The sequence below is a fragment of the Emydura macquarii genome, unplaced genomic scaffold, assembly GCF_026122565.2.
Source record: "Emydura macquarii macquarii isolate MOO-44397 ecotype Brisbane River unplaced genomic scaffold, CSIRO-AGI_Emac_v2 contig_1230, whole genome shotgun sequence".
In the NCBI taxonomy this organism is placed as follows: Eukaryota; Metazoa; Chordata; order Testudines; family Chelidae; genus Emydura; species Emydura macquarii.
In genome coordinates this window covers 1,155,414-1,170,879 of record NW_027131367.1, presented here as the reverse complement: position 1 = coordinate 1,170,879, position 15,466 = coordinate 1,155,414, and the positions used below count along the sequence as shown (strand labels likewise).

General features: G+C 62.3%; 1 protein-coding gene across 11 annotated transcripts in view; it reads left to right on the top strand.

Annotated features, from left to right (window-relative positions):
* Positions 1–15,466, top strand: part of RBFOX3 (RNA binding fox-1 homolog 3) — a 293,920-nt gene that overhangs the window by 274,081 nt on the left and 4,373 nt on the right. For 10 of the 11 annotated variants that reach the window (XM_067547200.1, XM_067547196.1, XM_067547198.1 and 7 more), the window contains 10 exons: positions 3,694–3,942; positions 5,813–5,950; positions 6,938–6,991; positions 7,766–7,858; positions 9,841–9,901; positions 10,550–10,603; positions 11,536–11,668; positions 13,174–13,213; positions 14,314–14,372; positions 15,273–15,351. In XM_067547200.1, coding sequence (XP_067403301.1) covers positions 3,727–3,942; positions 5,813–5,950; positions 6,938–6,991; positions 7,766–7,858; positions 9,841–9,901; positions 10,550–10,603; positions 11,536–11,668; positions 13,174–13,213; positions 14,314–14,372; positions 15,273–15,351 — 927 coding nt within the window. In that variant the 5' untranslated portion in view covers positions 3,694–3,726. Of the gene's footprint in view, positions 1–2,844; positions 2,945–3,693; positions 3,943–5,812; positions 5,951–6,937; positions 6,992–7,765; positions 7,859–9,840; positions 9,902–10,549; positions 10,604–11,535; positions 11,669–13,173; positions 13,214–14,313; positions 14,373–15,272; positions 15,352–15,466 lie in introns of those variants that run through there. The other variant, XM_067547201.1, reaches the window with a different exon arrangement.

The window sequence follows — 15,466 nt, the reverse complement described above, 5'->3', positions numbered from 1 at the left end:
GCCCTCCCGTTGCTTCCTCCTGGGCCTTGCATCCCTGCTCACCGTGGCCTGCCCTGCCCTGCCCTGGCCATGGCCCTGGCAGAGAATTCTGCCCACCAGGGGCTCTGGGCCAGACCCTGCTCTGAACTGTGCTGGTGCAGAGCTGCAGGCTGGATCGTCCCTGCCGAACGAGGAGCTCTGGCTGGGGCAGGTCTGGCCGGGAGAGCCAGGAGCCTGGTGTCTGGCAGCTAGTCAGCAGCAGGGGCTGTGGTGGGCCTTTAATGGAAGCTGGGCGAGGGTGGCCTGACCCATGGCTGTGACGCTGGGATGGGGAAAGAAATCAGGCTGCTGGGAGGCCCTGGCGCAGCCTGAAGGCCACAGAACTGCTGTTGATCTGGGCACAGGCCACCTGCTGGTCCAGGCGCTGTGAGGTGTTGGTAAACGAAGTAGGAAGGGGCCGGTGGACTGGACTCCATCCTCTGGGGCCCAGAGCACATCGGGCCAGCAGGGCTGTAGGGTTTGCTGAGCCTGCTCCTCCTGCCTGGCTGTGGAGGTGGCTTGTCCCGAGGGGACGGGGACGGGCCAGGCTTGCTCTGCCTCATGGCTAGGGCAAGTCGCTAGCAGCATTGGGGCTCTGCCTCCACCTGCTTGTTGTGGTGGTGTGCGGCTCCTGGGGAGGCGCCGCGGTACCGGGCCGTGCTGGGTTTGTACTGCTGCACCTGACCTGGATATGCAGGCCCAGGTCCCTGCTGCTGCCAGCTCCAGAACCCTGCCGAGAACAGCACTTACAGGGGCGCAGGGAGCCAGCCGCAAGCTGAGTGACTCTTGGCCCTGCATGACATGGCCTTCAGACGGGTGTGTGCTTAGAGCAAAGGGCCTGCACTCCTGCGCTCCCTCTGCTGCAGCCTGGGGATCTGGGGAGCCTCTTCGCTGAAATGAAAAGCAGAATCTTCCGTGTGTGGAGGTGGCGCTTTGCCCCAGCCCCCGGGTAATATTCTGCACTTGCAGAGACTTCCCTCCCAGAGCACGGCATGTGCCTGCCGGGCAGAGTGCCGCAGTGCCCGCAGCTCAGGAGCGCAGTCTTTGCCAAGCACAGCACGCGCGAGCTGGGCTTTCGGGAGGAGCCCAGTAGGGGCACGCAGTGTTAGTGGCACTGCTGGCGGAACCCGGCGCGGTCCAGGTGCTGCCAGCTTGAGGCTCAGCGGCTGGCTGCTGCCTCGCTAGGAAGGCTCAAGTGGCTGAGTCAGCACAGGAAGAAGCCCAGAAGCCTTGCAATGACTTGCAGATCTTTGTTCATATTGGATTTGCATATCATTACCCACAATGCCCTGGGGTCTAGCTCTCAACTTGTGCCATTGACGATTCAGTTGCCAGTTTGTAAAGGTAGTGGAAGGTCGCTGGGCTGAGAAGGCCTCAGCTAGAGTCCCCTGCCTGCCGCCATCTGCCTGCCATCTCCTCGCTGGTCACTGTCTGCGGTCTCAGCCGCACCCATACTGCATCAGCAGAGGAGAGGGGTCAAAGGCAGGCAAGGGGCTGTTGGAGCTGTGCCCTGCTTGCTGCCGTGTATCTGTTAGCGTGGGGCTATGGATGCAGCATTCCTTCTGTCTCGGAGCGGGTAGGAGGGGAACGTGTGCAGAGGAAGGGGGCAGACTATGACTGAGAGGTACTGAGTGAAGGTGCAGCTTGTGTTCTGGGTGCAACATTGCAGGGGTCTGACCCTCAATCAATAGTAATGGTGGCCTAGAGCCCAGACGCCCCCTTCCTATCACAGGACACGCTCTGCAAGGAGCCCGCAGTTAGGGCTTGAAAGGCAGTTGTGTTGGCCTGGGGAGCGCTCCTCGCTTGGGCAGCCCTGAGTGAGGAGCGCAGACAGCAGCCTGTTGCAAAGGGATCTTTCCCCTCCAACAGGGATTGATGATAAGCCCCCTAGCAGCGTGCTTCTTTCTCCCCAGCCCTGCCCCCCCATTACAGCCCCCCAGGGGAGGGGACAGGCTCATTTGTTCCCAGCATCATTTATTTCTGCTTCCCACTACGTTTGCAGCTAGGCAGGCCCCACAGGACTCCCACCCCATCCTAGGGGCCCAGGCCGGGAGAGCCATGGGGCCCGGTGCAGCCTGCTCAGGAAGGCACCAGCTGGCCCAGGGCCGGTGCTGGGTGCAGGGGAGGGCGGCTAAGGGGATGAGCATCAGCAAAGTGCCCTGCACTCCATTCCAGGGACAGGATTCCCTCCTGCCTGACCCCACCCCTGCAGCAGAGCAAGGGGAAGCACACCCCCTGGGCTGGCACGTATCACCATGGGGGCTGGCTCCATTTGCCCCCCTGAGGTCAGCCTGGCGCTCCCTGCCTAGCCCCCTTCCCTGCGCCTTCTCCCACCCCTCTCCTCGGCAGCACACGAGGCCAGCCTCCCTCGTCTCTGGACACGTCGGGGCTCAGTCACTGAGTGTGTTGGGGCATCGTGACGGGAGCTGGGCCCAGGCTCTGGATTTCACGGGGACTTGACCCTGCCTGAGCGAGGAAGGTAAATTGTGTACGTTAAAGGAAAGGGTCTATCTAACATTTATCAGGTCATGGAGCTCTGTCTTGCGTTTGCCAAGAGGCCATTTGACACGTCTCCCTCTGCCTCGGTCTCCCCTCCCCGCCCCGCGCTGTTCAATCACACCTACTCTCCTCTCTGCTCCCCCCCCCCCCTTGCTGTGAGCATGGAGCAGTGCCTGTCTCCCGGGGCACAGGGTTTGCTAATAATGGGCAATGATGCTCTGGAACAGTGAATGATGCCAGAGCGGCTGTTCTCTAAGCTGAATCCTGCCCTCGTTGCTCACTCCAGTCCCTGGCAGGAAGGGAATGAGCAGACTTTCTTCTGGCCACAGGATCCCTGCTCATTAGGAGCCAGGAGTTGCTGACCTCCCCCACCAGATTGTCGGTAGTGACTGAAAGTCACCACTGGACCCATATTCAGTAGCAGCTGGTGAGTCTGAATCCAGTTCCCGCTGATGGCTCAGGAAACGGGGGCCAGACCAGCGGCAGAGCAGCCGTCTACAGTTCTGCAGCGTTGCAGCTGTAGGTCCACAAACCATTTTGAGGCCTCTTCTGTGATGCTGTGCACATCCCCCAGTTCCCCTTTGACTGTCCTCGGCCGTGTTGCTGGCTCGGATGTTCTCACCAGTCACGTGAAGGGGAGTCTCTGATTTCCACTTGTGCAGCAAGGAGCCACGTCTTCCGTGGTTGGTTTGGGTGTGGCTCAGTGTGGTGCAAAGCCTGCATGGCAGGTCAGAACTGGGAGGGCAGCTTGTTGGGCGGTATGGACAGGGCTCAGGCTGCATGTGTCCTGGCACTAGAGATCAGGATGGCTATTCCACTCAGACCTTTCTACGCCCAGGGTCCCATTGAGAAGACAAAAGGGCCACGAACCCTCCTGCTGCAGGGCATGAGCCAGCCACTTCCCTGTAGGGAGCTCAGCCCAGCACACTGCACTGGATGACCCCCAGGTCTGACCCTGCCTGTGGTCCTATCAATAGTTACAAACGCCCTGCAAACATCTGTCCCAGTAGGGTCTCCTCCCCCTTACCTTTGGCAGCTCTCAGGACTGCCCCGGTTTGGCCCATGGACAGTATGCCTCCCACTCAGGGGGTCTCATGGCCCCACCACCTGGGACCCCCGCTAGCTTGCGGTATAGGGCTGGACAGTCAGCAGCCTTTTTCTGTTGTCTCTCTGCAGGGTAATCAGGACGCCACGGCTCCTCCTGAAGCAATGGCTCAGCCCTACCCCCCGGCCCAGTATCCTCCACCTCCTCAGAATGGAATCCCAGCAGAGTACGCCCCCCCGCACCCACACCCCACACAGGACTACTCGGGGCAGAGCACGGGACCGGAGCACGCCATGACTCTCTACACACCAGCACAGAGCCATGAGCAGCCGGGCCCCGACGCCAGCACACAGTCCCTAGCGGGCACGCAGACGGTATCGGTAAGAGCTGCCGGGGAGCTGCGGGGGAGCCCTGGGTGGGCAGCAGGGCTTTTTGGGGAGGGGAGGAGCAGTGACACCCTCAAGCTTTGGCGGGCCATGAAAGAGACAGGCTCCTTTGGCCACCGGATGGAACTTCATAGGTGGAGAAGGGCATCAGCACAGCCAGGGCCATTGGTGCATCTTGGGGGGCATGGAAATAGGCCAGCTTGGGGGAGGGGATAGAGGGCAGCAAGTGCTCTGAGAAGGCGGGTATGAACCAGAGAATAACCTGGGCAGTCCTGGATTCGCCCGACTGGCAGCAGCAGGGCCTGCGGGTCAGGACTGAGGGGCGTGGCAGAGTTGTCTCGGTGGGGGCGTCCAGGGCTGGAATAACAACAGCCTTTCCCACCAGGAGGCAGGAGCATGGTGGTGGGTCCCGCAGCCCCTGCCCCATTCCCAGCTTTAGCAGAGGCTCTCGGTCCCCGTTCACAGCCCCAGGAAAATCTTCACCCCTGCCGGAGTTGAGCAACATGTGGCTAAAAGGAAGAGCCAGCGGCTGAGCCTGCAGCTCCCGCACCCCTGGTGGCTGCTGTGGCCCCAGCCCGGGAAACGGCCGTTCGCGGTCACCCGTTCCTCTCCCAGCTCACGGGCTCCCCTGTCATTTCTAATCACTTGTAATCTACCTGCTTGGCTGCTTTCCAATCAGATCGCTTCAATTATGTGCTTGTAATGCGGCTCCCAGTGCAAAGCGCTGAGCTGGCACTTCCCAGACGGCCCCCGTCAGCACGTGCCAGCCTGCGCCCGCTGCACGACGCAGCACAGCTGGGCCCGGGCCCTCGCACGGCTCCGCTTCCCCCACACACGTGCTCGTCCCCACGCACACTGCACGCACACACGCTCATCCCCACACACGCGGCACGCCTGCTTCTCCCCATGCACGCTGCACGTATGCACGCTCATTCCCACGCACACGGCACACACACTCATCCCCACACACGCTCCACACACGCTCATTCCCACGCACGCTGCACGCATGCTCAGCCACATTCTGCACATGTGCATGCACTCTCATCCCCACTCGTGCTGCACGCACACACTCGCTCTGCACATGCACACACCTGCTCCTCCACACTCGCCCAGCATCAGCACAGCCCCTGCCTGGACAGAGGCCTGGCCTGTGTTGCACAGCTTTGGGTGCTGTCCAGGGTTCTCAGCAGCACCCGCCGGCTCCCGGCACCGTTCCCAGGGGCATCTGCTGCCGTAAAAGAGCATCCAGGCTGGTGGGGATCGTCCCAGGGACTGTGGCCTGTTGAAGTCTCTGCCCTGCTCTAGAGGGGACAGCCCAGCCCACCGGGTCCTTTCCCTCCCCCACCCACTTCTCAGCACTTCTTGGGAGGATCGGCCTGAGGCATTTAACTCTTTCAGTGCCTTGCTGTGCTTCCGTCTGGCGGGTGCCAGCGCTGGGCAGAGACCTTGCCCTCGGGGCAGTGTGACAAGGGGAAAGGGCTGCCCTTGGCTGCGTGTGGGTGGCTAGTGGGAGCCAGGGCAGGGCAGAGAGTGGCCCCAGCCCTGGCCGATGGGTGTCAGTCCTGTGGCAGAGTTCCTGGGCACAGCAGAGCAGCCTGTCCCTGTCCGTGGTCAGGCTTCACTGGGCCTGTTTTATGGGCAGGTGGGAGGGACGTTGCTCTGCACAAGGAGTCCAGAGCAGAGATGCTGCGGCTGGAGCAGCAGTTTGTGCCCCGCAGCCAGAGCTCCTGCCCATGGCAGAACATAGGCCGTGTGGGTGGGTCCGTGCTGTGTGGGCCCTCGGGGCAGCGGCTGTGCGTGCGGTGTCCCCGTCACAGCACGGTAGCTGCCATGGGCTCAGGGTTGGAGGGATCCTGTTTTGCAGCAGACAGATGAAGCTGCACAGACAGACAGCCAACAGCTACATTCCTCAGAGAACACAGACAAGCAGCAGCCCAAGAGGTTACACGTCTCCAACATCCCCTTCCGGTTCCGGGACCCAGACCTGCGGCAAATGTTCGGGGTGCGTATGGCCAGCGTGTGCACCCTCCCGGTTCTCCCTGGGGCCGAGGAAGAGTCAGGGCAGAGGACTTCAGATTGCAAACCCAGAACTAATGGGTCCTAAAGGTGCCAAAGTGCCCAGCTTCCCCCCGGCTTATCTCTGCCTCCTGTCCATATGCCAGGCTCTCCGGGTCTCCCCCTTCGCCCATGGCACAGCCCAGGCTGCTACCCCCTGGCAGACTGACTGTGAGCCTCTCATTCCAGGCCTGTCCTTTGGATTCCCACAGCCCCCTTCTGGGCCCGTCACCCTGAATCCAGCACCAGCCCCTTTCCCTGGGTCTGGGGGACTGCTGTGTTCCTGCCTCCCAGCCCGTCGCTCGAGCCCGCAGGGAAAGCTCATGAAGAGCGGCGCTCCCTGCAGCCGAGCGGCGAGCGTGTTGGGGCGAGGCGGCCCGTTGTGCGGGGAGGCTGTGGAAGGACTCAGGGCTCCCCTCCCCTAGCCTTCAGCACAGGCGTGACAGCGCGGCAGAGAAGGGTGGGCACAGGGCCCAGGGCCAGAGCTTGCAGAGCCTGGCTCCTGTAGCGCCTCAGCCCGGGAGGGGAAGATAGTTCCAGGGAGATGGGGTGAGTGGGGGGCACAGTTCCAGAGGCAGGTGGGGGCAGGGGAGCGACAGGGTCACCCCATGGCTGGGGCAGGGCCGTCTCACTCCAGCACTGGGGGCTGCGGCAGCCCCTTTGCTCTGGGGGCTCGACATGGTGGCCCTGCCTGCCGGGGTCGTTAGCCCGGAGGCGTCCCTCCTCCACAGGACCAGGCTCAGCCCCAGCACCTCCCGCCCCGCCGCCGAGCCATGGCCCCCAGGGCTCTCCTCGGGCGGCTGCACAGTGAAGAATGGCGCCCGGGAGCTGAGCTCAGCCTGCGTGAGCAAGGCCAGCTTTCACCGGCTGGGCCCGGCTGCTCTGCTCCTGCGTGCGGGCACTGGGCTCACCCCTCTGCTCTCTTCCATTGCAGCAATTTGGGAAGATCCTCGACGTGGAGATTATTTTCAATGAGCGGGGCTCCAAGGTGGGTGCTGCCCGAGGCCGGCGTCATTTCAGCAGCCCCAGGGAGCGGGCCAGGCTGACCTGTGACATGTGCGTTTCTCCTGGCGAAGGCTCCGCTCAGGGAGGGACTCAGGGCTCGTCTTCCCTGTTCTTCCTGACTCACTCCTGTCCTGCCCAGCTGTCTGTGTGCTGCTGCTTCTCTCTCGCTCCCACCCGCGGGCCAGGCCCTGCCCCTTGCCTGCACTCCCAGATGCCTCCCCACAGCAGCGGCTCAGACCCAGCAATGGGGGCACAGGCCTCCTGCCAGCCCCTTACCAGAGGGAGCAGCCGCAATTCACCCTCATCTGACCAGAATGGATTTCACCGGGGCAGCTAACTCCCTCTGTCCTGTGCCGGGTGGGACATCAGCTCAGTCCGTCTGTCCCATGCAGGGGCGGGGGGAGCAGCAGCCTGATCCCTCTGTCCCGTGATGGCATGCGGCGGCCGTTCAGACGCTCTGTCCCACGCTGAGCAGGGGTCGGCCCGGTCCCTGTGTCCCGCACTAGCACAGCGCAGCCTGCCCCCCTCTGTGTGGGGATGTTTCTATTGGCTCTTCCCTGCCTGTCTGTTCCCCTCTCCCCAGGTCGTTCCACCATTTCCCGGGGTGACTGGGGCGGCCCCTGGCCAGGATCCCTCTGGCTCTGCCCACACAGGACGGCCTGACGTTCACTGTCTCCAGCTCTCCCCATCCCTCTCTGGCCCCGCTCCTCTTCTCTCTGTCGCTCTCATTCTCCTCCCCTCTCTCCTCTGCTCACAGGGTTTTGGGTTTGTAACTTTTGAAACTAGCACAGATGCCGACCGGGCACGAGAGAAGCTGAATGGCACAATCGTAGAGGGACGGAAAATTGAGGTGCTCAGATAAGTGTGACTGCCATTGCCTGCTCTGTGTCGTCCAGGGGGTGCCTGGGCCCCATTTCTCCACAGGCTGCTCACCCTGCACACGCCCTGCCAGGGGGCTGCAGGGTGGGCTGGAGACCAGAGGGGGCCGGGGGCTGTGTGGGGCCCAGTCATGTCGCATGCCTCATGCTTTCACCCCTGGTTTCGCCTGTCATGTTCCTTTGAGCCAGCAGGGAGGGAGGGCTCCTTACATCTGGCGGGGCCGTGTGGCAGAGGGAAATCCAGGCCCTGCCCATGGACCGTGGAGAGGCTCAGCAGGACAGCGGGCTTTGCTGGGTTCCTTCCCTCTCAGTGCCTGCTCAGCCCAGGTTCTGCATCCTGACCCCCCTTGACACGGCCATGCTGGAGTCTGGGGGAGGCCAGGCTGGCGTGGAGTGCGGGGCCCCATCGTGCATGTTCCCCTCACCGCGGTGCCGATGGATGAATGTTTGCTGAGTGCCAGGGCTGAGCTGGCTGGGCCATGCATGTCCCTGGCGAACGGAGCCTTGCACTGGGCCAGGATGAGAGGTTATTGACTTGGGCAAACGGCACCGGGGCTGGAGGCTGGGTGAGGGCATCCCCTGCCACTGTGGCCTGAACCCCGGGGACGCTGGGGGGAGTTGGAAGAAGTGCCAAGGGCCAGCACAGTGCCAGCTTGACGGAAGTTCACCGGTGAGTCTAGTTTGAGGGTCACCGTCCAGGCTCCCTTTCCTGCTCTCCTCCGATGGGTTAGTTGGTTTGCACCAAACAGCAGGATTAGCTCTGGAGGCTGCCGGACGGGACTGAGGGGCGTGGGCAGAGCTGGGGGGCAGGGGGCCGGTCTGAGATAGCAAGAGACAGGACAGCTGGGCATCTGCGGGTCGGGCCTCGGGATTGAGGGGCACTGCAGAGCCGGGGGTGAATGTGCACAGTCTCCTACTGCTTTTTGCCTGGCTCTGACAAGGACTGTGGGACTCTCACATTCATAGGCACCAGGATTGCCCTCCCACTCCCGTCCAGAACTGGCCCTTCCTCAGGCCCCGGGGGCGATGTAAAGGCCGGAGGCTCGCTCCTCGCTCAGCAATCCAGTCCAGGCTGTGCGGCTCAGGCTGGCCAGGGAGTTTAGCAGAGGTCTCTAATCCCACGGCCGGGTGCCCCCAAGCGACAGTGCTGTTGTCACTAAAGAGCGCGGCTGGTTCCGAAGCAATACCACAGTGCCGCTCATCACACAGCGCATTGTCGAAGTCAGCACAGCCACGGCGAGTGAGCGGGGGGGCGGGAGGTGAGGGCGACTCCCACAGCACCGATGAGCAGAGGAAAGGCCACTCTGCACGGCACAGCCACGCACCAGCCGGTGCCTGTTACAGGGCAGAGGACACTGCAGCTCCTGCCTGTCTTGCCGTAAGCCCAGAGGCAGGAACTCCTCAATGGGAGCTGATGGGTCCTGCCCCACCCCCTTTGCTGCGGAGGGGGCTCAGAGCTGGGATTGGCTGGGGTTTGCAGTGGAGACTCAGTGCTAAGTGCAGCACAGGAGCCGGTGTCAGTTACCCTGGGGGCTGCAGGTCAGGACCGAGGAGGGGGATTATCAGCAGAGCTCGGCGTGGGCACGCAGGTGGGGGCAGCAGAGGGGCTGCAGGGTAGGGTCATAGTGTACCAATGGTGCTGTTTGTAGGGACGCCTGGGCTAGACCAGCAGGTGCGGATCACGGTGCACGGGCAGAGCCGGAGCAGAGGGTGGAGTTAGAGCTGGGGCATGTCAGAGTTGAGTGCAGCTCGCTGAGGGTTCAGGCAGTGCTACAGTAGAGCGGCATGAGCCCTGCATCCCCCCACGCTGCCTGGCTTTGGGGCCCTGGCGATCGTGACTCTGACATTTCCCCCAGCCCAGAAAAATTCCACGTAAATGCAGCTGAGCAGGTCCCTGGGGCTGCAGCGTCTCTGGGTGCAGACAGTGATGAGGCCTCTGCCCTGTCTTCTGCAGGTAAATAACGCCACAGCCCGAGTCATGACGAACAAAAAGGCTGCAAATCCCTACATCAATGGTAAGGCCCTGGGTGTGGGGCAGCAGGGGTGGGCTGGGAGGGCGAGCAGCTGTGTAGAGCAGCCCTTGGGGCCTGGGAGCCTGATCCTGGGAGGAGTCGCCGGGAGCACGGTGAGGTGTTCGGGGTTTTATTCTTCCTGCTGCGAGGGCCTGATGCTGCACTGGGCTCCCTGCTGCTCAGATGGGCCCACTGGAATCCCCAGCAACAAGCAAGAGGGGCAACCCTGGCCAGGCCCACAAGTCCTGGCTGCTGTGACAGCCAGCCCCCTGCCCCATCAGCATCTGTGCCTAGCAGACCCCAGTAAGGGGGGTTGTCCCAGGACAAGGCTGCGCTGAGTCTGGGCAAGCTCTGCGTTCGGTGGTGGGAGCAGGCCGGGGGATCCTGGCCTGCTGTGGGTAAAAGGCTCAGTGACCCTCCCCTGCTCTCCCTTGCACCCGACATCGCCGCAGAGTTTGCACTGGGAAACACGAGAGCGTTTACCGTGGCTGGGCCTCCCTCGGGTGGGGCTCAGAGGCAGCCGGAGGCCATGCAGAGCTGCTCCTGCCTGTGGGAGAAGAGGCTGCCGCTGGCTGTCTCCACATGGGCCCCGGGGGGTGGGAGTGGCTGTGGCAGGGCCTTGCTGGGTCTCACGGGCTCATTGTGTCGCAGGCTGGAAGCTGAACCCGGTGGTGGGAGCTGTCTACGGTCCTGAATTCTATGCAGGTAAGTCTGGCTCGGGCCAGGGCCCTTCGGCAGAGGTGCCCCTGAGTGTCCCAGTCGCCATAGCAGGAGCGCACTTGGCTCAGATCGCCCGGGGGCCCTGATCTCACAGGTGGCAAACCAGGGAGGGGGATTACAACTGCGGTTAGCCCCAGCCAGCCACAAGGCCAGTATATCCCAGCAGTGCCCCTGTGCCCCATGGCGGTAGAGAGGTTCCCATGGGAATGCCCATGTGCCTTGGGGCGCTGAATAACACCCCATGGCAATGGTGAAAGCTTATGAACCCCCTGGGAGCCCCCATGTGCCGCATGGCGGGGGGCAGCACCCATGCCTTCCGGCAGTGCCATTGCACGGGTTGGCATGCTGTCTCCCCGCATTTTGAGAGGCTGTTTGAACAATGACCCCACCAGCGGCAGGAAGCAGGGCCCTGGGAAGGAGGTTGCAGTCCCTGCACCTCTGCCTTCTGCACCTGCCGCTTCCAGCACTGTGCACTGGGTGGGGGGCCTCTGCCCTCCCGAACAGCGGGTGCCTCCAGCACTGAGAGAGGCCGTGGCTCCCCAGATGGCCCCTCTTGGCTCCACACACGGCCTGCGGCGAGGGATGTCTGTGCATGCGGCTGGGGGGCTCTGCGCATGTGCTCATGTACGAGGGGTGGGGTTGAGCAAAGGAGTGTGTGTGTGACGGGGGGCAGCGTGAGTGTGCTTGCATTGGCTCCCCACTTCCCTTTGCTGGCCCTCGGTGTTCGCTGGCTGGGCCGGGGTGGGTGTGCAGCCAGAGAGAAAGGCCAGGCTCCTGACTGCTGGCACAGGCGTCCCTGCTGCAGAGCTCAGGGCAGGGAGTGCTGCGTGTGCTGAGCATGAGGGGCTCAGGGAGCCTGTGGGAGGCGCTATCAGGAGAGCTGCTCTGGGATGCTCATGTCTCTCTCTCGCCTTCAGTAACAGGGTTCCCTTACCCAGCCACAGGGACGGCCGTGGCATACCGAGGGGCGCACTTACGGGGCCGGGGGCGTGCTGTCTACAACACATTCCGTGCTGCACCACCACCTCCACCTATCCCCGCCTACGGCACGTGAGTATCCCAGGGACCCACTATGGCCTGGGCTCTGGTGCAGGCAGCAGCTTTCCCCCTTTCTTAGGGATGCACCAGGGAGATGCTGCTTTTCCCAGCGTGTCTGGTGCGGCACAGCTGAGAATTGGGAGCAGTCATCCCTCAGAGGCTGGGGAGTCCCAACACCCTCCCATGCGGCTGGGTCTCTGTATGTTCAGCGTGGGGCTGTGAAAAGCAAAGCCCAGCTGCTTCAGGTAGGACGTGCAGGAGGGTCCCTGCATGTGGGTTCTGCTCAGCGGAGGAGGCATTGTTCAGAGCAGAGCTCTTTGAAGGTGTCCTTGACTCTTTCATCTCGTAGTGTTTCATGGGAGGGAGGGTTTGTCCCTAGGAATAGCCCTGCCCCGTTCCCTTTGTTTCATGCACCATGTGCTGGGTGATCACAGGAGAGGCCTCTGTCTCGCTGCCTGGAGTGGCTCACGGCCGTGAGTGCCGACCTCCTCGCAGACACCCCAGCCTGGCCGATCTCACCACGCCAGTGCCAAATGTAAGCTGCTGGATCACTGTCCCAGCCCTGCCATAGAGGCCAGGCAGTCCCTTTAGAGTCTTCATCTGCCTCGCCACCCAGACAATCTGGACTTTGTGAGAAAAGGTCACTTCCACCAGAAACTACCCCACATTCCGGTTGCTTCCAGTCCCAAGAGACCGGACACTTAGCCCCACTGGGGTCCAAATGCTGAATACGTTCGTCGAGGACTAACATCTGTTCTGAGCAGAACTAACATACAGGTGGCCTGCTCTGCTCCGCTCTCCAGCTACGAGGGTGTCAGTTCTTAGCTAAGCCTGCAGCCTGGCAACAGTCTGCCAGCATCACAGACTCCAGGTTTCCCAACTAAACTGGCGCTTTCTTAAGAGAGCTACGTGCAGACATGTGGTAAGTGCAACTGGCACTCCAGCCATGTGCACAGACTGACTTCCCGGGCCCCCTCCTGTGCTCTGTGCTGCCCCTCCAAGTTCCATGCGGGCTGCCAACCCCTCTGGCATAGCTGGCTGCCAGCGCTCTGATGCCATGGGCTCATGCATACTTCCAGCTGGGGTAGCACGGAGCAGCCTCTGGAGAAGGCAACTGCAATCTCATTTCCTCCAGAGCCCTTGTTCCTCCTCAGGCTGTGTGGGGTGTAACTCTCCTCCCCCAGCTTCTCCCTGCTTCGGGTCCTCTGGGAACCTGGGCACTCACACCAGCAGGTGTGGCCACAATCGGATTGCAGGTTCTCCCATGCCAGCCTGGAGCTACCACAGACTGATGGCAGCGTGGCTGGGACCAGACAGTGGTACAGGAACTCCAGAACATCTCTAGACACCCAACTGCCAGCCAGGATGGGGAGACGGGTCTGGTCCACAATGAAACAAAAAACCCATCTTCACATAGCCGCACCAAGGGCAGGGCCTGACATTCCCACCCATTGTGGAGCTGGCGGTGCCCGTGCCTGCCCTCTGCCTCACAGCCTGTCTCTTTGGATTGTTTGCAGGGTTGTTTATCAGGACGGCTTCTATGGCGCTGAAATCTACGTAAGTCCTGCCCACTGCTCCTGGACTTTGTCTCTCACTTTCCCTTATGGATAAAAATGCAGCAGAGGCCGCTGGGTTGATTCCAGGGTTGGGTTGATTCACCAGGGTGGGGGCTGAGAAGAGGCCGTGCTGGCCGCTGGTCTGCATGCTGCCCTACATCTCCCCCTGCTGCTAAGCGCTGAGAGCACACCAGCTGGGCATTTCCCGCTGCTCAGGCAGGGAAAGAAGCTGTGCTTCTGTTGCTGATTTTCATTTCCCTCCCTCTTAATTTATTCTGCAAAGGGGAGAACTCTAAAGAAAATGTGTCGAATATTATAGACTCTCTCCTTCGCCCCGCTCAAGATGAGAACTGTGATCGCATTGCTCTAGACAATGCATGCCCCACAAGCCGGCTTTCATTCCCAACCCTTAGAACAATGATGTTTCAGGAGTGAGAACATAGACACAGTGAGAAAGGTGCATGCGTGGAGCCGGAGCAGAACAAGGGCTGCAGGCTCAGGGTAGAGCACGGGGCAGGGGCTGCAGTGTGCGGGAGCAGGGCTTACAGTCGGGGAGAAGGGGGCAGGGGCTGCAGTGGGGCAGGCGAAGGGGGCGCAGTGCTGAGTCCTGTGCCCTGAGCGAGGGCCCCTGGCCAGGCGAGCGCTGCACTGGATTTATGGTCTCGGCGAGTCAGTGCAGTGTATCACACCAGCATTTAACCTCCATGTTTAAAAAGCCATTGGCCCTGGCTTGGGCGGGCAGCCGGAGGATTTATCTAACGTGACACCTCATTAAAGCCATCAGGGAAGTGACATTCTCTCCTCTGGAAGTTTGATTTTTCCAGTTAATGTTTTTGCAAGCCCCCTAGGAATGCTAATGAGTCTGGCGCAGACACCCGGCTCCTAGCAGGGTCCCACAGCTCCCACCACTCCCCAGCTACCGGTCACAGCCAAGGGGACGCTCTTGGCAGGGTGCCCAGCTGTGCTGGCTCCCTCCTCAGGGTCTGCCGGAAGGTTGGGTTCCTTCCCTGACGGACTAGCCAGGCCTGCCCGGTGCCCTCTGGGGCTGCCCTGGTGGCTGTCGCTCCTCCCTTACGGACCCGTCTCTTCTTGCTGCCGCAGGGGGGCTACGCAGCCTACAGATATGCCCAGCCGGCGGCAGCAACGGCGTACAGCGACAGGTAAGATGCTCCTCAGCCAGTCTCTGTTCCTGGCCAACGTCAGTGCTGAGCTCCCACCCTGTGCTGTGCCTCGCAGGGACCAGGGACCGTTCGCGTCACAAGCTGGATTAAGCCTGAAGCTCTCTTCCCATTCCTCACGCTGCAGCTTGCCCCAGCCAGCCCCATTGGGCTTTCCTGGGTCACTGGGGAGAGGGGCCGGGGGACACTTGGTGCCTCTGTTCCCAGATGGGGCACGCGATGAGGAAGAGACGTGCTCAGAACTGGAAACTCATTGCAGCCAGTGTCCCCTTCACACCCAGCCAGTGGCACCTGCTCACCCATTTCTCTGCCACCCACAGGCTGCTCCTGGTACCCACCTGCAGTGCACATGGGCCCCCCAGCCTGGGCGTGTGGAGGAGACTGCCATCGGGGCGCCCCACGTCCTTATCACAGCCCCCAAGGCAGGATTCCCGCAGCGTTTCCCGGGGGGGGAGATTGGGGTTGAGATGCCCTGAGTGTGCAGTGCTCAGCGTGCCCGAGCCTGGCCTGCCGCCGAGGGGAGGGACTAGAACCCAGGCTCCTTCCCTGGGCAGCTCCTGTCACCCACTGCCGCCAAGGCGCTTCTCCAGCTGTCTCTCTCCCGGACGCAGGACTGCTGCCTACAAGCCTGAGGGGCAGTGGGCAGCTGAAAGGCTGGGCCGGGGAGCATGGCCGCTGCTCAGCCCCGGAGCCAGCAGCATGGAGAGGAGGGCGTGTACCAGAGCAGCCAAATCCCTGGGCTGAGGGTGGAGCCCAGGACCCCCCCCCGTGGGATAGCCTCCCAGCCCCATGGGCAAAGCCTCCAGGTGGGGTTGTGGGGGCACCTGCATGGATGGAAGGGGGAATCCTCCAGTTTCTAACGCCCGTTGTGCTTGCTCCTAGCTACGGCAGAGTGTATGCTGCCGCCGACCCGTACCACCACACCCTCGGCCCTGCTGCCACGTACAGCATCGGCACCATGGTAAGAGCCGCCCCCGGCCGCCTGCATTCCCTCTCCGGGCTCTCCAGACGCTGGCTGCAGCTGGGGGAGGCAGAGCAGCCTGCCCTGGGGGAGGGGGCACCACACCCAGCGGGAC